Raw genomic sequence first — 19261 nt, forward strand, 5'->3', positions numbered from 1 at the left:
TAATCCTTCTGTCTATAACTCCCACATAGATGTAATGACAGGTGTGTATCAGACCTGGCTTGCTTGAGACAGGGTCTTGATAACTCTTTGCCCAGGGTAGCCTCAAGATACAATCTTGAGTAACTTGGATTATAGGCATGCACTACCATGTGTGGTCTCCCAATATGTATCTTTTGTCCAAATGTATTACATAGATTATGGCATGGGATAATTACCTTTCCAGAAGCTCCTGTCAGTCATGGTGAACTGTAAGACAAGACGTCTGCCATCCCTCCTCCCCCTTATGCATGCCTTTTCCAGAGGGAAAATCAGGTATTTATCATAGACTCTTGGTATAAAAGGAAATTAGGTGGACTACTTGAATCTAGCAGGACTTTGACTTTCTTATTCCCTACTTTCCTTTCAGTGATTTTAAAGCCTGTTGCTTGGCAATTTTTAGAAATTTAACTATGAGGAAGGTAGAAAGCATTGCTGAGTAGTGCTGTATTTGATGGCTGGTGGTTGGGTACTAAAGTCAGTCCACTTTAAGCAGGATTGTGTCTACCAGGTTCATATTGATATTGTCCCCTCCATAAAGGAGAGGGAATTTAAGAGTTTTTGTGCCATCTGTCATATGAATACAACCTAATATTTTAAATTCATTTCTTTTTAAGGCATTGTGTCGAGATCGGGTACCTTGACTTACGAAGCTGTTCACCAAACAACACAAGTTGGATTAGGACAGTCTTTATGTGTTGGTGAGAGATTTTTGCTGAAACTCTTTAATTTACGTATAATATCCTTATTGAAGGAGTATAATAGTTATTACTGATCTGGTTATTTGTAGAAGGTATTGATACCATTTTATGAAAAAGTTGTGTGATCTTGAACTTAGTATGCTAATGTGTAAAGTTCTTCTGTATTTTTTCTAAATTCGTGGTCCAAGATTTGATGTTTAGGTTGAGGAAGAAACATTGAGGGATATGTAGCTGGATTGCCTTTGTGCCAGAAACATTGCTTATTTTGCTTGCTATGAAGAACTGTCTTATATTAGATCTTTTGTTGTCCCTGTCATTATGTTAATGTGTTATGTAATTACTGAAATCTTTGCCATTAACTTTTTTTTTTTTTTTGCCAATCTTGGGCTTGGGCTCAGGGCCTGAGCACTGTTCTTGGACTTTCTCAAGGCTAGCACTCTACCACTTGAGCCTCAGTACCACTTCCGGCTTTTTGCTATGTATGTGGTACCGAGGAATTGAACCCAGGTCTTTGTGCATGCTAGGCAAGCACTCTACCACTAGGCCAAACTCCCTGCCCCATTAACTTTTTTTTTTTTTTTAAGTTTTAGCAAGGATTTATATAAGTATAACAAAGTTATACATGGGAGACATTATGTAAGTTATACTTTAGGAAGAAATGGAAAAAAAGAAAAAGAAGCAATTCTTGTTCCCTTTGCAGGAAATTAGAGACTGGTTTCTCAATTTTATAGTAACACTTGGTAGTGTCTCTGAGCGGACAACTTTTACTATTAAAAACATTTTTGGGCACAAAAGTAAGGGTGAGGAAAGCTAAGTTCCATAGGATTTCTCTTCTTGTCACACCATATTGCTTTTCACTTAAGAAGGAAAACTTTCAAGTTGAACAAGTCAAGCAATCTGAAGAATTGAAGCCAGTGTGGCAGAAAAATCCATGGAACCTTCTGTCTCCAAAGTAACTAGTAGAAAGCCAGGCTGGAAGTGGCTCAAATGGTAGATGAGGCTCTAAGTTCAAATGCCAACACTGGCAAAATGAGTGAGTGAATACATGAATGAGTGCATAAAAATAAAATTATTACAAAATTTAGACACATTTCTAGATAATGTACATTTATAAAATAGAAATATTTTAAAATTATTTCTTCAAATCCTTAAAATTGTAGTTTTAAAAGTATCTTTTTCCTTTTTGGTGGTATTGAGGTTTGAACTCAGGAGCTTGCATTTGTTAGGTAGGCACTTTTACCACATGAACCAGGCCTCCAGCCCTTTTTGCTCTGGTTATTCTTGAGATGAGATCTTGCTTTTTGCCTTGGCTGGCCTCTGTTTATGCTTTCTGTATATTTTATATGACAGACATATGCTTCTATTCCCAGATTTCCTGTTTATTTGGGGGAGTCTGACAAACTTTTTTGCCTAGGCTGGCTTAAAACCTAATCTTCCCTGACGCAGCTTCTTATGTAGCTGGGATGCCAGGATGCACTGCTGCTTCCAACAGTTCCTTGACAATCCATCTTGAGAACTGGTCTGGTCTCAAGCTGAAACCCTCTCTCAAATAGCCAGGATTATAAACCAGCCACACCTGGAAAAATACCTTTTTTAATAACAAAAGTTTATAGACTGTAGCCTTGGAGTCTTTTCAATTATACTGTAAATCCATAAATTTTATGCCAGAAAACTTAAATGAGCCTTTTTACTTTTAAAGTATAACTTAGGCATAGGATGGTTTAGGTGGATAGAGAGAGAGAGCAGGTTTTGAAAGATTTGCTGATTCCATCTTCTCCAGCTTCACGTTTTAATTTGTAAATGGAAGATAATAATGCTCACTTCCCAGAGGTGAGGCAGGTTTGACATGTACTGAATAAAGCATAGACTTAGATCCATCACTTAATGCTGTTTCCCTTCTTTAACTTCATTTTTCCTAGATGCATTGAAAAGTAAGAGATCAGACTTGCCTTCAAATTTGAAATATAAGAATAAAGAAAACTGGCAGCCAGTCTGTAGGGAATGTTCTTTAGTCTACCACCAGTCCTGTCCTTCGGTGCAGAATCACTGTCCACTATCTCTAAAGCAAGAGGGCATGATATCTGCCCCTTGTGACTTATCGACACATGTCTTCTATTACTGTTTTTGGCAGGAATGAAGCTTGAACTCATTACTTAGCGCTGACTATATACCACTCCATCCAGCCACCCAGGCAGTACTTTTGCTTTATTTTTCAGGATTTACTTTTTATTGTGTTTATTTATTTTATTATTATTTTTTTTGCCATTGGGCAGCCGCAGATGATCCTCTTCTCCTACTTTTGTAGCTGCTGTTATTATAGGCTTACATCATAGATCCAACTTATTTGTTGAAATGGGGTTTTGTTAACTCTTTTTTTTTTTTTTTTTTTTTTGCTAGTCCTGGAGCTTGAACTCAGGGCCTGAGAACTGTCCCTGGAGCTTCTTAAGGCTAGAGCTCTACCACTTGAGCCAGAGAACTACTTTTGGCTTTGTCTCTTTATGTGATAGTGAGGAATCGAACGCAGGATTTCATGCATGTTAGGCCAGCAATCTATCATTAATCTACATTCCTAATCCTTGATGATACTCCCTCCCTCCCTCTCTCCCTCCCTGCCTTTTTTCCTTCCTTCTTTCCTTCCTTTTTCTTGTCAGTTGTAGGACCTGTATGCTGTCCATAAGCTCTTCAGCTCCGGGCTAGTGCTCTACCATTTGAGCCACAGCACTCCTTCTGTGTATGTGGTACTAAAGAATTGAACCCAGAGCTTTGTGCATGCTAGGCAAGTGCTCTACCACTAGGCTACACTCCCTCCCTCCTTTTTTTTTTGTCTTGGGCTTCGTCTGCCTTCTGAATAACTGAGATTACTGGCATGTGTCACCAAGCCTAGACTTGTATCTTAAAAAATGTATAAATGGCTTCTTTTAACATGGTTTATGAAGTTATTTCTTTTCCTTTTTCTTCTTGTTTTTTCTTGTCAGGGTAATGTATAGAGGGGTTATAGTTACATTTGTCTTGGAAGTTACTTCTTTTGTTTTTGTCTTTTCTTTTTTGGTACTGGGAATTGAACCCAGGACATTGCACTTGCTAGGCAAGCGCGTTGCCACTGAGCTACATTCTAGACCAAGTTATTTCTTTTTACAAATAAATTTGTTAAACATTTAATCTTTTCCCTTAGGATACTATCAATTTATAACACAAACATGTTTTCTTCAAGTGGTCATTTGTAAAGAGTTAATCAAGAATAAGTATATGGAAGAAGCTTGTGCAAAGGAGCTATAAGAAAAAGAGGATTGTTTTTATGCGGTTAGGAATTACTACCTTGTACTGTGGTAAACAGAAAAGTAGAGTTAAATACGGGAGTGATGATATGTTTAAAAAGCTTAGGAAGAAAGGGTAGGCCACATAGGAAACAATTGAAAAACATTTTTGACCTAAATTCAATGGTTCCTCTTTAAATTTTCAACATATGTTGCTTGTCTTCCATCTTCTTAGGCATCGGAGGTGATCCTTTTAATGGAACAGATTTTATTGACTGCTTGGAGGTCTTTCTGAATGACCCAAACACACATGGCATCATACTGATCGGTGAAATTGGTGGGGCTGCAGAAGAAAGTGCTGCAGAGTATCTGAAGCAGAATAACTCAGTAAGTCTGGGAAAGTATCTCCTTGCTCTGAATAATGCCAGATGCTTGCCTTAGAAGTGATTCTAATTTTTTATGATGAGTTTTTGAAGGTAATACAAAAGATAGCTTTAAACCTTTTTGAACTGGGCCATCAGTACTGGACACTCAGAAACTTAAGAGACTTTTTTCTGAGTTGATTATCCTCTCCAATTCTCACAGTGCCTGTTCTGTTTCTCTACTCCAAACGCTCCATCTGATTGCATCACCCCACAGTGTTGAGGAGTGGAGAACCCATTCCTCAGTTGCTCCTGAAGCCCCTATGTGAGCTTTCGCTGTGGTTTGCACCTGTGGCTGATGTTCTTTCCAGCTTTCCTGACACAGTGTTCTTTGTCTTTCTCAAGGCTGCCTTTCTTAACACCCTAGCCTTTATAAGCCCTTTTCTGGCTGTTCAGTTTTTCTAGATTGTCGGAGATCAAGTAGGAAAGCTATACTTGGCACGTTCTGTGTGAGAGCTTTCTTGCTGCCTCTGCTTTACAGTTAGATGTGGGAAGGAGGAGTATAAAGTTGTGCCCTAATAGTTGAAGGGAATAAGCTTTCCTGGTGTGAAGTTGGGAGGTGGAGGTCGGGGGAGAAAGTGAAGTAATGCCTGAAACCATTTGTAGCCTGCCTACTTGAAGCAGCCTGTAGGCCTCCAGCCTGATTCAGTGACTGTGCTGTGGCCACTTTTTTTTTAAAATTGTAATTAATAGAAGAGTTACATTATATTCGCCAGATAGAAGGTACATTACTTCATACACATTGCTACCTTTTCTCATATTTTTGCCCCCATTTCCCTCCCCTCATCCCCTCCCCTTATCTTCTTTTTCCCGATCCTATTTCAAATATATATATATATATATATACTACACCAGATAACAAGGTAAGATGCTGTAATAGTATGAGAATAACCAAGGGACAACAAAAGAGATGAGAAATAACATAGTACATTAAGAACAAAAATCACACATTATATGGTTCTTGTTTCCATATCCTGGAGGTCCTTTCATTTAGCCTCATCCTATATGGCCTTATGTATCTAGGTTTTGCCCTATTGTAATCCTTCGCTAGGAGAGTCCAAGGTTTATACTAATTATGACAAATGAGGGAAACCATTGAGCTTGTGTTCCTTTGAGTCTGGCTTACTTCACTTAATATGATTTTTTCCAAGACTTTCCACTTCCTTACAAATGCTGCTTTTGTGTGCAAGATTTTGAGAAAAGCATGCAATGACTTCCTGAATTTCCTCTGGTACCAACAAGGGAGTAAAAAAAAAAAAAACCTAAAGTTTGCCAGGAAAGCTGTGAACATGCTTTTTCTTCATGTTTGTGAAAAGAAATTAGGAAGCCATTAAACACAGCCTCACAGTAAAAACAGTAAATACAGGAAAGTCAAAGGGAGCAGCAGTATCACCTACAGGCTGGTATACATAAACAATGCTCAATTACTTCTGCTTTAAGGAAATTCCAAGGGCTGTACTTGGTTTTGTCCTGTGCTGATGGGCTGAATGTAAGCCTAGACTTGATGTAGGATGTTTGTGGTTTCTTCCCTTACCGTCATTCAGTTTCCAGTCCTCAGCTCTCTTCTCTCTGTCATTTAGAAGCTAAATGACCTTGAGAATGGTTCCGAGCTTTGCTGCTTCTTTTCCTCATTGATAAAGGAGCAGTACAGTAGTACGTGACTCCTGGGTGGCAGGTGTTGGTAGTGGTAGGAGTCGTGAAGCTTCAGTGATACAGTCATGTATAGATGATGGTGCCCCGTACATAATAAACTCTCTGGTTTAGCTCTTTGTGCTATCAAATCTCGCTACTCTCCCAATATTGTTTTTCCTAGTTTCCTTCTTTTGTTTACTGTTTTTATTATTTTTATCATTTATTGATTTGTTGGTATTGCAGTTTAAACTCAGGGGCTCAAGCAAGCACTCCACTTAAGCCACATAGTTTTTTTTTTCTTCGTTATTAATCTTTGGTTTATTTTTTAGATAAAGTCTCAAAATTTTGCCCAGAATTGGTCTTGGCCTGAGACATACTCTCTCTCTCTCCCTCTCTCTCTGTCTCTCTCTCTCTCCCCTTCCCTCCTCAGGGCTTCCTGCATGCTAGGTAAACACTACCACTAAGCCATACTCCAGGCCCGGCCTGAGAGTCCCTTTCCTTTTTTTTTTTTTTAATTTTATTGTTGGGATAATGTATAGAGGGTTTAGTAGGTACATTACTTCTCACACATTGATACCCCTTTTCATGCTTTTTTCCCATTTTTCTCCCCTTCCCCTCTCCCAATCATCTTGTTTTCCCCCTTCCCTTCCCTTCCCTATTTCAATTAAACAAATAAACATATATATAATATACCAGGTAACAAAGTCAGATACAGTAACAACATGAGATTAACCATAAGGGCAAAAAAAGAAAAGAGAAATAATAGTACATTAAGAACAACAATCACATAAGATAAACCTCTTGTTTCCATATCCTAGAGTTCATTTTTGAGAGTCTCTTTAATAAGGGATTTTACATCTGTGTCACTATGTCTGGCTTGTTGGTTGACATAGAATTTTACTCTTTTTTTTTTTTTTTTTTGGTTGGTTGTGGGGTTTGAACTCTGGGCCTGGGCACTATCCCTGAGCTCTTTAGCCCTTGAGCCACAGCGGCTGCTTCCAGTTTTCTAGTGGTTAATTGGAGATAAGAGTCTCATAGACTTTAGTGTCCAGGCTGGCTTTGAACTGTGATTCTCAGATCTCAGTCTCCTAAGTAGCTAGGATTACAGGTATGAGCCACTGAGCCTGGCTACTCTTTTTCTTTTTTTCTCTTTAAACTGGCTTTGAACTGCAGTTCTTCTATTTCTGCCCTAAGTATCAAGGATTATAGATATGGTACCCTTTCACCTGGCTAACATCGCCTTATTTTAGGTGCTTGTTCCTTTGGTGAGAATTATCTTATGTAATGAATGTCATACTTCCTACAGCTTCCATGGCAGGAACCTGGAAGCCTATATTTTTCATCTTGCTTCCACTCACTAAATTGTCTTGTTCTTCCTATAAAGTTTCAGTGGTATGTCTAGACCCAGAGCCGCATCTATAATGACTCTTTGCTTTGGTTTTAGTTCCCATCTCACTTCACTCTTGCCGTCTCAGTAGTGCCCTTCTAGTGTCTTTTTAAGGCATCTACCCATCTTCCTTTCTGAATCAGTGTGCCTGCTTTTTGTCCTTTTGAAAGCAGACAGTGTTTCCCTGTTATGTGTTGAGTTAACGCCACATTGAGCAGGGTATTCCAGTCCCTCACACACCACCTTAACCATCTTCTCAGATCCAAGTCTCATGGATTTGCCAGTTTGCATTCTCACTTGCTCATGTTTGTACCTTCTGCAGACGTGGTCATATTTTAACTTTCAGTCTGGCCTATAGAAACAGTGCACTAGTCTGGGCACCAATTAATCCCAACATGTAGAAGAAGTAAGTAGATTTTTAGGATATTAGAGGAGAATATTATTAAATTATCTTGAACTCAGAAAAGTTATGAATCTTAAATTTTAGAATAAAAACTGAGCTCTCTTTAGAGAACAAGATTTAGGTTAATGTAACATTAAACCATTAAGGTGACTAACAAAATGTATTTAGGTCCAACTCTAAATCCCTTGATTGCTCTTAGTGGAAAGTTGATTCTTGCATTAGTTGTTTTTTTTTTTTTGAATTAGCATAAATTAGGTATACAAGGGGAGATTTAATTGTGATAGTCCCTTGTATTTATACAGTGTGTTCCAGTTAATCTCCTTTCCTCTCTCACTTGCTAATATAATTTCAACAGATTTCACCAATCTATTGCCAGCAATCTATTTTGACCATGCATATTTTTCTCTTTTATCTTTAGCCCAATCGTCCCTTGTTTCTCTTTCTTCTCCCTCATGGGTTTCTCTAACATATCCTCTGAATTATTGTTGTTGTTGTTGTTATTATTATTATTATTGATGCTAGTCCTGGGGTTTGAACTCAGTGCCTGGGTACTATCCCTGAACATTTTTGCTCAAAGATAGCACTCAAACTACAGATCCACTTCTGGCTTTTTGGTGGTGAATTAAAGAAAAGAGTCCTAAGGACTTCCTTTCCTGGGCTGGCTTTGAACTATGATCCTTAGAACTCAGCCTCCTGAGTAGATAGAATTATGGATGTGAGCTGCTGATACCTGACTATCCTTTGAATTCTTAACCTCTAATCTTGTGCTACAGTACCCCTTAACATAGTATCTGGCACAGAGCAATCTCATCAATTGTTGTTATCTGTAGCTACTACTGCTGTTGTTACTATAATAGCACATTATTTGTAAAAATTGTGTTGCTTACTCTTTATTTCTAGCCTTTGAGTAAGATGAGTTTGTCTTTTAAGAGTGAAGAAACTGGTGTGGGAAGGTCAGGGGCATGTCAGATGGATTCCAGTACAATGCTGACTTCACCACGCTGGGGAAAGATAAGCAGTCCGACTGCAGGAGAAAGGGGGAGTCAGCAGTCCTGGGCCTGGGTGCAGGCCATCTTGATGCTGTCCCAGCTGTTCTCAGGCTTTCACTTTCTCACCTTACTACATCTGGTTTGCAGATTATACTTACTCCTTAGTCAAACAGTGTTTTTCTACACTTTGAAAATCTGTAGTTACAAAAGTGGCACTGTGGCTCAAAGTGATAGAGTGCTATATTTGAGCAAAAAAGCTCAGAGATAGTGCCCAAGGTCTGAGTTCAAGCCCCATCACCACCACCACCAACCAAAACATCTCTAGTGACCTTTCTTTGGCAGTGGGAAGAGCGTAAATTGATTTCATATTCTAGGCATATCATTATCTTTTCCTTCTCAGTTTTGGAGACATTGTAGGAAAGGGATAAAGTAGAAATTAATACCACTCCAATTGAGATTCTCATTCTGTGCAGAGAGAATGAGTGAGTGGACAGTTGTGCAGCTTGTACAGCTATTGTTGTATAGCCTTGTATTGCTAATTTATGATAACTCTAGAAAATAAACAACTAATGCAAGAGTCAACTCCAGAAAGGTTTATGGGCTGGGTGGGGGCAGGGTATTATTTGTGAGCAGTGCTTTGGGGAGGTGGGGGGTTAATCCTTAGTAAGACTTAAGTAGGTCTTAGAAGTTAAGTAAGAATTCTCTAGGTATTCAAGCAGAACAGAAAATATTGAGAGCAAAGGCGCAGAAGTAGAGAAGTCTGCGTTCCCAGAAGGTAGAGAATAGGGATGCGCAGAGGGCGCTGAGCCTAGAGCAATCCATGCCAGACCACGCAGCTCTTCCTAGAGTCAGCGTTTGGTGTGGTGCCAGTTCTCCTTCCCTGCCAGCTACTTGGGATAAAACAAAGTCAGTTTTATTCACTCTTGACCCTGGAGTCAGCATTTTGTGGTAAGCTAAGGAGTAAACCATTGCAATGGAGCAGTGAACGGAAGTAGCTGCTTAAGAGAATGACCAGCAGACACACTTGGGTATTTGGAATACTTCTGAAAAACAATCAAAGTGACCTTCCATATCAGAAAAGCACAACTGATAGTACCTGTTGCTAATGATAAATTTGAGCTTTCAAGTGACAATTAAAATTTTGGAAAGCTCCTGTCTGCCACCATAAGTTTAACAACTTCTCTGCATATAAGCTCTTCTAATGAGATTTGTGTGATACTGATAAATAAGTAATACATTGTGGTTTTTTTTCCATTGCTGAGGCTTGGGCTCTGTCCTTGAGCTTTCTCAAGGCTAGAGCTCTACCACTTTAGCCATAGCACAACTTCTGGCTTTTTCTATGTATGTGGTACGGGGAAATTGAGCCCAGGGCTTCCAGCGTACTAAGCAAGCCCTCTACCACTAGGCCACATTCCTGGCACAGATACATAGGTTTTGAATGATTAACTTAGCATTTGGAAGATGTTCATAACACAATGTAAACTGGTATTTTCAGACTTACCAATGTATGTTACAAGATTATTGTGGAGCTACTCCAAGTATAAGAGGATTAATGGATTTCGAGATGAGAAAGGACAAGTTCATTGTTACGTTTCAGATTCCTACATTGCCTTTAACCTTGGGGAAATTACTGTTTGAAGAGGTTTGTTTAATATTAAAGAAGAATGTTAGCAGTTATCTGTAAGGCAGTTAAAATGCTTCTCCCTTTCCAACTATATGTCTCTATGAGGCTGGATTTTCTTCTTACATTTCAGCTAAAACGGCAATTTTTTTTTCTTAATTGTATTTTATTGTTAGGGTGATGTATAGAGGGGTACAGTTATACTCGTCAGGTAATGGGTGCATGACTTCTTGAACATTGATACCCCTTTCCATGTTTTTCTCCCATTTTTCCTCTCCCAACTCCCTTCCAATCATCTTGTTTTTCCCCTCCCTTCCTTATTTCAAATAAACAAACACATACAATATACCAGGTACCAAAGTCAGATACAGTAACAGCATGAGATAAACCATAAGGGGGAAAAAAGAGAAAAATAGTTTCACTTAGTATATCAAGAACAGCAGTAACAAAGATAAACCTCTTGTTTCCATATCCTGGAATTCATTTCACTTAGCCTCCTCATCCTATATGGCCACATGTACATAGCTTTTGAGCTATTGTGATCCTCTGCTGGGAGACTCCTGGATGTGTACTACTTGTTGCAAATGAGGGAAACCATTTAGCCTATGTTCCTTTGGGTCTGGCTTACTTCACTTAATATGATTTTTTGCACGTCTTTCTGACGGCAGCATAGAATTCCATTGTGTATAAGTACCACATCTTCTTGATCCATTCGTTTACTGAGGGGCATCTGGGTTGGTTCCTATCTTAGCTATGGTAAATAATGCTGCAGTGAACATGGTTGTGCTACTAGTAGCTTTAGTATGTCCTTGTTTATGGACATTTGGGTAAATGCCCTGGAGTGGGATTGCTGGGTCATAGGGGAACTCAATATCCCACCATTTTATTTTATTTTATTTTATTTTTTTTGCCAGTCCTGGGCTTGAGCACAGTCCTTAGACTTTCTCAAGGCCAGCGCTCTACCACTTGGGCCTCAGCACCACTTCCTGCTTTTTTTTTCTATGTTTGTGGTACCGAGGAATCAAACCCGGATCTTTGTACATGCTAGGCAAGCACTCTACCACTAGGCCAAACTCCCGGCCCCATACCACCATTTTAAATACCAAAACAGATATCATTTATTAAGGTAAACAGAATTGGAAAGAGTAGCTGAAAAATGCTGCTCCCCTCACTACAATGTTTTTAAAATGCCATTTAAAAATTTACTTTTAAGTGAATTAACGATTTATAGAATTTCTTAGGGTTAATTTCTAGTATAGTAAATACATTTGGATATAATCTATATAGAGTAGATAACTCACAAGACTGCAAATGCCCAATGTGCTAGTGTATGGTGAATAATTTGGGCAGGGGAAAGCCATCTCATCGACCAGTTTTTGTTTTAACATGCATTGATAAATTTGAAAATATCAGTTCATTGAGTTTTGAACATCTGGTAAATGCCAACCCAGTTGATTATTCAATATCGATATATCACCTGTTTACCAGTGTCAGACAAATCTCATTAGAAGAGCTTATGTTCATAGAAGTTGTTAAATTTAATGGTGTTGAATATAAGTTTTCCAAATTTTACTTGAAAGCTCAAATTTATCATTAGCAACAAATACAACCAGTTATTTTCCTTGATGTGGAAAGCTCACTTTGACCTTGTTTTTGACTGGCTTCTTCTTCTTTTTTTCCAGCCTAGGGGCTTGAACTCAGTGCCTGAGCACTGTTCTTGGGCTTTTTCAAGGCTAGCACTCAACCACCTGAGCCACAGTACCACTTCTGGCTTTTTCTGTGTATGTGGTACTGAGGATTAAACCAATGGCTTCATGCGTGTTAGGCAAACACTCTACCACTAGACCAAGCGCCTGGCCCCGCTGGCTTCTTTTCTAGACAATTTAAAATATCATTTTTCTCTCCAGGGTCCAAATGCCAAGCCTGTAGTGTCCTTCATTGCTGGTTTAACTGCCCCTCCTGGGAGGAGAATGGGCCATGCTGGGGCAATTATTGCTGGAGGAAAAGGCGGGGCTAAGGCGAAGATCTCTGCCCTTCAGCAAGCAGGAGTTGTGGTCAGCATGTCCCCCGCACAGCTGGGAACCACCATCTACAAGGTAAGCCAGAACGGTTTGCAGGTCCTCATGAAGTGGCCATGTGGGGCTCTGGGAAGCAGGCCTCTTTTGGGCTTGAAATTTTTTTTAATGCAAAAAAGCATTTTGGAGGCTATAAGTATCTTGTTCTCCCGCTTGTGTACAGGGTTTTTGGCATGAGTCGAGGTTTCTATTTCTAGGTAGAGGTTAACATCTCAGTGCAACAAATAAAAGCTATGTGAAGAGGTAGTTGGAGTAGAGAGAGGTGTAAATAAGAGGGCAGGGAGTCAGCCTTGAGGTTTTCTGGCCCAGGCTGTGTTGTCATATCATTGTAGCTTTCAGACTGGAGGAGCAAAGGTTTGTTTGTTTTGCTTTTCCCTTTTTCATTAAATATTGTAGTTTAAGATATTCTAAATGACCAATTGTCTTTCATAATCTCTTCAGTGATTATTAGCTTGTCTATGAAAATAGGCTCAAATTGTTTTCTCAGAAGAGAATTCAGAATCCTAGTTTTTGTTTTCATTTTTTATTTTTTGCAGTGAGCATCTTGGTTTAGTGAATGTTTTCATATTCTGTGTTTTGTAATGTACCACTCTGTGCTGTATTGTTTGGAGGAAGTCTAGGGGGTTAGTAAAGGTTGTGAAGAATTTTATTTGAAAGTAGGGAAAAGGAGAAAGCATCTGCTTATATTCAGAAGGCAGTGTGTCTTACCACTTTGCCCCAGTAAGTGGCAGCAAGCTTCTATGCATTTTTCCATTCTAATTCTGACAGTCTAGAAAAATAAAATTCCAGTATTGTTTTCTTCAATGAGACTTTGTTTAAGCTATTCATATATTCAGGTATTTCTAAAGTCTTTAAAGTTTTGTTCAAACCCTGAATTTGTGTTTAGTTTTATCTTCTGAGAAAATAGGCAAACCTGTTTCTGCTGCCTTATTGAAAGTCCTGTGATGTGCCATGATATCACAGACTTGGATAAACACAGGGAGTCTCACCAACTCTTGGTACTAGTATTCCAGGGAAGATATCAGTAATGGCAGCCTCCCTCTTGGCCTCTGGGTTTAAGAAACAGTGTTGAAGCCTTCTATCTACATTTGAGACAGAGAAATTTGAAAGCTGTTATTTTGTGTTCAAGTACCCTCATCCTGCTACATTTTACTCTATAATTTGGATCAAAGATCCTAAAGATAATAATTTTGACTATGAATGTAATTTTGGATCTCTCATCATTTTATTCCATCTTCTTTCCTTTTTCTGTAGGAATTTGAAAAGAGGAAGATGCTCTGAAAGAGCAAACAAAAAGGTCCTTAAAACTTGTACACCAGAAGCAGTGTATATCTGTTGTCTGCTGATTGTCGTCCCCTGTGCCCAACACAGGGAAGCCAAAATGATCTAGAAATTGAGCTATTTTCATCTATCATCTAACAATAAATTTATTATTTGATTTGAATGTGTTTTGGAGACTTGTTATTATTTCCATTTGTTAGGTAATGAGGAATGTAGAGAAATGGAGGGATTGTGTGTTTGGATCTGTGTGTGTGATTTCTGTGGAGAACAATAAACTTTTATTAGAATAGGCTGTCAGAAGTAAACATAGAATTTTTCTATTCTAGATAAGACTATTAGATAAGATAAGGCTGGGAGTCTCTGAATCATCCTTATCTCGTGTGTGTGTTCGTTATCTCGTGTGTGTGTGGTAGTTCAGAAAGTTAGAAATATGTGTAGTCTTTGGCATGTCGTAAGAAATTGTTTTCATTGGCTGTTGACACAATCTTCTCCATCCTCCTCCTCCTCATCAGTTGTGTTTTGTGTCTGCCTGACTGGGATACTTCTGCCTTGTTGAGAAATGGAGAGCCTTCACTGGTGCTGTGATTTCCTGAGGCTCTGAAGGCTGTCTCCTTCATTCTCCTTTCCCTTCCAGAGCCTATATTCTAGCTTAAGCCTTTTAGATATTCACCGCAAGAAAGCAGCACTCCTATTTGCCATCTTGCTTCGTGTTTAAAAGGGAGCTAGCCAAGGAGAAGCAGTTCCAGTGGGTAATTGTCACTAAATAAGACAGGCCAAAGTGCCTGTCCACAGGAACTTATTCTGCAGAGGGAGACAGAATATTCTCCAATTATGTCAGTACTCTGAAGAAAACAGACAAGTGCGAATAATCTTGGAAGATCTTAAGGTCTGGCAGTGGAGTCTTCCTGGCTGAGGTGAGGATTAGAGGATTGCGAAGGTATTCACTACACAAAAGGGAGAATGGGCACCTAGGCCACAGAAGGAGGTTATGCAGAGGAAGGGAGAGAAGTGCTCCAGGGAAAAGCCATATGCCATGTGCACTGGGAGGAGTAAACACTTTGGAGGATACTTTATAGGAGGAAACATTCTGAGGGCTATTTGGTAAGGGCACAAGGAACAGGTGTCAGGATTTGGATTCACAGCTCATAAGTGTCTGCTTGGGCCTAAGTACTCAGTAATCAACTTTGAGTTCTGCAGACTTTATAGCAGTTTCTTCCCTTGAAAACATCCTGGGTAGAATTTATGCACAGTGGGCTGCAATGAGACTTGGTATGTACCGTAAGCCCTGAAACTTGTCAACTGCTGTACTTAGGGCATGTCAGGCTGATACCCCTGAACTTCCATTTCCCCATCTTTCACATTAACTTTCTTCTTCCCTTTTCACACCCTGGCTACCACGTCCCAATCATCTCACATCATTTGCTTCCCATGACCAACACCACCTCTAGTCTGAGCAGCTCAAACAACAGCAAATGTTCTCTTTTTTCTTATGTTAATTGCACTTACTAGCCTGGTGTCTATTAAAAATTTTATGGAAACTTTCAAATAGTTACAAAATAAACAAGAGAACAGTATATACTCCTGTGTATCTATGGCCCAACTTTGAAAAGTATCAACATGCCTCCACTATCCTATAATCTGTTCCTCCAATCCACCTCCATTACTGATTTATTAGTGATGTTCCATGGAGGTATAATTTTCATGCATTGAAATGCAGGAATCTCATTTGATTAGTAGACTTGCTCAATGAGTTTGGTAAGTAGATGAACTCATGAAACCACACCCTTCTTTTTTTTTTTTTTTTTGCCAGTCCTGGGCTTGAGCTCAGGGCCTGAGCACTCACTGTCCTTGGACTTTCTCAAGGCTAGAGCTCTACCACTTGAGCTTCAGCACCACTTCCAGCTTTTTTTCTATGTATGTGGTACCGAGGAATTGAACCTGGGTCTTCCTGCGTGCTAGGCAAGCACTCTACCACTAGGCCAGACTCCCAGCCCCAACACACCCTTCTTATATATGGAACATTTCTAGAAAGTTTTTTTTTTTTTCCTATTCTACCTAGTTGCTCTCCCCCCTAGATAACCTATATTCTTACTCAAATTAGTTTAATTTTTTTTTTTTTGCCAGTCCTGGGGCTTGATTTCAGGGCCTGAGCACTGTTACTGGTCTTTCTCAAGGCTAGAGCTCTACCACTTAAGCCACAGCACCATTTCCGGCTTTTTCTATATATATGTGGTACGGAGGAATTGAACCCAGGTCTTTGTGCATGCTAGGCAAGCACTTTACCACTAGGCTGAACTCCTGGCCCAGTTTCATTTAAATTTATGTGAAGGGAATCTTATGTATCCTTTTTTGCCAACATTTAGCTGCCAACATTTAGTCATTTTTGTCTTTTGAGTTTTAGCCATTTTTGTAGATTTTGTGAGCTGTTTTGCAGCATGTTTGACTTAGTATTTCCACATGCAGTAAAGCTCAGGGCATTTTTGGAGTAATAGGCCTTCAGGGAACTGCCTGATATAATTTTGCATTATACCCTGTACAAAAATGTGTGGAGCCAGGAAACTGATTTTTGATGTTGTTTTCTTGCCGGTGGTGATAGATAAAAGGGCATTTGAAGGGGCATTTCAAGGTAAGCTTACCAAGTGTCCCATGAGACAAGAGAAGGTAGGACTGTTGGAGAGAGTTAAGGTGGTCGGGGAGGCAGCTGCAGAACAGCACCCTGGGAGCCCGAGAGGGCAGAGCCAGGGATAGAGAAGGCAGGCTAAGGCTTAAGAGGCTGGACCAGTGCAATGGCCCTGGAGAATCTGAGATTCATGCTCATAGTACCTTAGAGTCTTGGTGGTGATGGCAGTTTTAAGTTCTTTGAGTGCTTGTTGCTCTTGGTGACTTTGCCAAGTGAACCTCCTAGCAAAGAACCTGTCTCTCAGAGTGCAGAGGCAGAATGGTACAAGGCCCAGGACATAGTTCTCTATGCATGGTTTCTAAGTGTTGGTTTCTGTCTGTTTCCTGGTTTACACAGAGGGGCTGTAACAGAGCAGATCTGAAAAGGTCTCATTTTTCAGTTAAGGTTCAGGGAGGTGAGGGCTAAAATCCACAAGCAGGTTGGCGGCAAAACTGAAATTTAACTAAGGTCTCCTCTCCTGCCTCTTGGGCCTGTGCCTTATTTGGCAAGGGGCATGAGCAGTAGCATTTCTGAACCAGTTCAGAGGTAAAGGGGAGGAACTTAGGACAGAACTCCCAAGGAAGTTGTTAACTAAGTTGTAAGTAGCTGTGAGGTATTCATGGCACTTACCGTGTTGGAACTGCAGGTATTGTAGTCGTGGAACAGGTTTTCTCTGAGAGGAAGCAGTCAATGTGTAGTCTGGCCAGATGGAATAAAGCTGGAGGAGTGGCAGAAGCCAGGACCTTGCTTTTTTGCTTTTATGATCAGAACTCAACTATCTCACTGATGAGATAGCTGACCACAGACAATTGAAAGGCCATTGGAAGAGGAGCTGAAGTTGCATCTCAGTTGTACGCTAATCCAAATTCCACCAAAGCTCTATAGTACTGGGTGTCTCTGACATTAGCTCTGTCCGACTTGAACTGAGATTTGAAGATGCTCAATCATCAAAAGGTTGGGGTTAGGTATGCTGAAGCCTAAAGGAAAATTAAACTGACAATATGAAAGTCAGACCTCATAGCTTTATTCAAATAAGGGAGTTCTAGATGTAATAATTTTAGCAGCTCAACTAATGATGTCTTGATATTTGAGAACTTTAATTTGGACACCAGGGGTTGAGAGAATTCTATTGCTCAGTCAAGTTAATGCTGTGGAATTTCTGGCAGCACGGGAAGTTTAAACCATGACCTAGGGCTGAGTGTGATCCCCTTTAGCAGATCACCTGCAGGTGACAGGTTTCCAGGGGTGGTTGAGGGTGATGAGGTGCTGAGTTTAGAGGAGGTTCCCTTCCTGGGAGAATCATCTTTAAACATCATCACAAACTGCTGCCTACCATTGGCCATGCCCTGAAATTAACCACATGTGTCTCATCACACATGAACAACTTCATGTAAGTCTATTGCTTCTGTACTTCATTCTTCTTAAACTTCTCTTCAAATACTATGGGGGGAAATCTTTGATATTTGACCCCCAATAGCCCAAACTTCGTTCTTTATGGTGTTCAGCCAATCCTGTCATTTATCTTTCCTGTATCTACTCTTATCGAAGCAGATCATTCCATCTTGAAGGGCATAGCTTGCATTTTGCATCTCTCTCTGTCTCCTGGAGTCCTGGCCTGTGCTTGCTTGATGCTCTATAAATATGAAAGGCAATTGGTACATTTTAGACCCATCTCTGCAGGACTCAAAGGAATTGCTTTATGCCCAAAGTTCAGAAAGAAAAAGTCAAACCCCAGCAAAATCATTTCTTGTTGCATTTTTCATTTTCATGATGTCCCTAGGTTTGTTTTTCTAGGTTCTTTCTGACCCTAATATTTCTGTTTTATCTGGTAGGAGGTAACATGTAAAGATACAGGGTCTCTGGTCACCCAGAGTCATATACCAAAGCCTGTTGTCATTATTTCTAAAAGATCCTATAGAACATTCTATTAAAGACGTTTCTCATGAACTAGATAATTATGCTCCATAAAATTAATTCATGCTGGAAGGAATCACAAGGAATTCTTAGTGTGTTGAATATAATTCAGTCAGCAAGGACAATGGTGATTAGAACTACTCTGGTAAAAGTATAGTATGTTATTCCAACCCAGAGACTTGGAGGTCAATGCCAGTTGAGATATTGCTATACTCCAGGGAAAAAAGAAAGGGAGCAGAACAGCAGATTTTAAATGATCCAAATTATGTGTCCAGAGTATTTAAAAATATAAGTTCTTCAATCCATCCTCACTACAGAGACATGCATGATCATTCTGAACCTGAACTTACATTAGCATACATGCTGCTTTTGCTTGCCTAGTAAGTAATGACAACTGTGGAGACCGTATGCCCTTCAAAAGTGTTTTTTAGAAAAGGAAGACTGACCTTACGTTTCACCTCTTTGTCTGAATCATTACTCAGAACTAGCATTCATTGCCATTACCACATCCTGTTCTCAGCCTTCTCTGCTAGAAAAGATCAACACCAGGTTCGGAGACACCCACCTGCAAATTTCCTGCTCCTTTTGTTTTCCCTTAGTAGACTCCAGTTCCACCTACATAGTCAAACCAAGTAGTTGCTAAAACATCTTACTATCCAGGAACAAACTCAGTGTGAAGACTTGATGCCTGGCATCAAGTGTATATTGATTATCTATCTATCTATCTATCTATCTATCTATCTATCAATCTATCTACTACCAAAGTGCCATCAAAGCAGAATAATACTAATAATGATCATACTCTCATTTCCGTCACAAGGCTGTCTGAGAAATTCTTTTTAGATAGTCCTGGGTATATGGGATTATACTCTGGGGTATAATAATCC

At 39.7% G+C, this 19261-nt stretch overlaps 1 protein-coding gene across 1 annotated transcript in view; it reads left to right on the forward strand.

Moving 5' to 3' along the window:
- Positions 1-13964, forward strand: part of Suclg1 (succinate-CoA ligase GDP/ADP-forming subunit alpha) — a 31979-nt gene extending 18015 nt beyond the window's left edge. Inside the window, exons 6-9 of the mRNA XM_090336589.1 lie at positions 654-737; positions 4227-4378; positions 12353-12541; positions 13775-13964. Of these exons, the coding sequence (XP_090192715.1) occupies positions 654-737; positions 4227-4378; positions 12353-12541; positions 13775-13801 (452 nt within the window). The 3' untranslated portion in view covers positions 13802-13964. The remainder of the gene's footprint in view (positions 1-653; positions 738-4226; positions 4379-12352; positions 12542-13774) is intronic.
- Positions 13965-19261: the final 5297 nt, after the last annotated feature.

Source organism: Megascapheus bottae, chromosome 7 (genome assembly GCF_031878675.1).
Source record: "Megascapheus bottae isolate mThoBot1 chromosome 7, mThoBot2.hap1, whole genome shotgun sequence".
In the NCBI taxonomy this organism is placed as follows: Eukaryota; Metazoa; Chordata; class Mammalia; order Rodentia; family Geomyidae; genus Megascapheus; species Megascapheus bottae.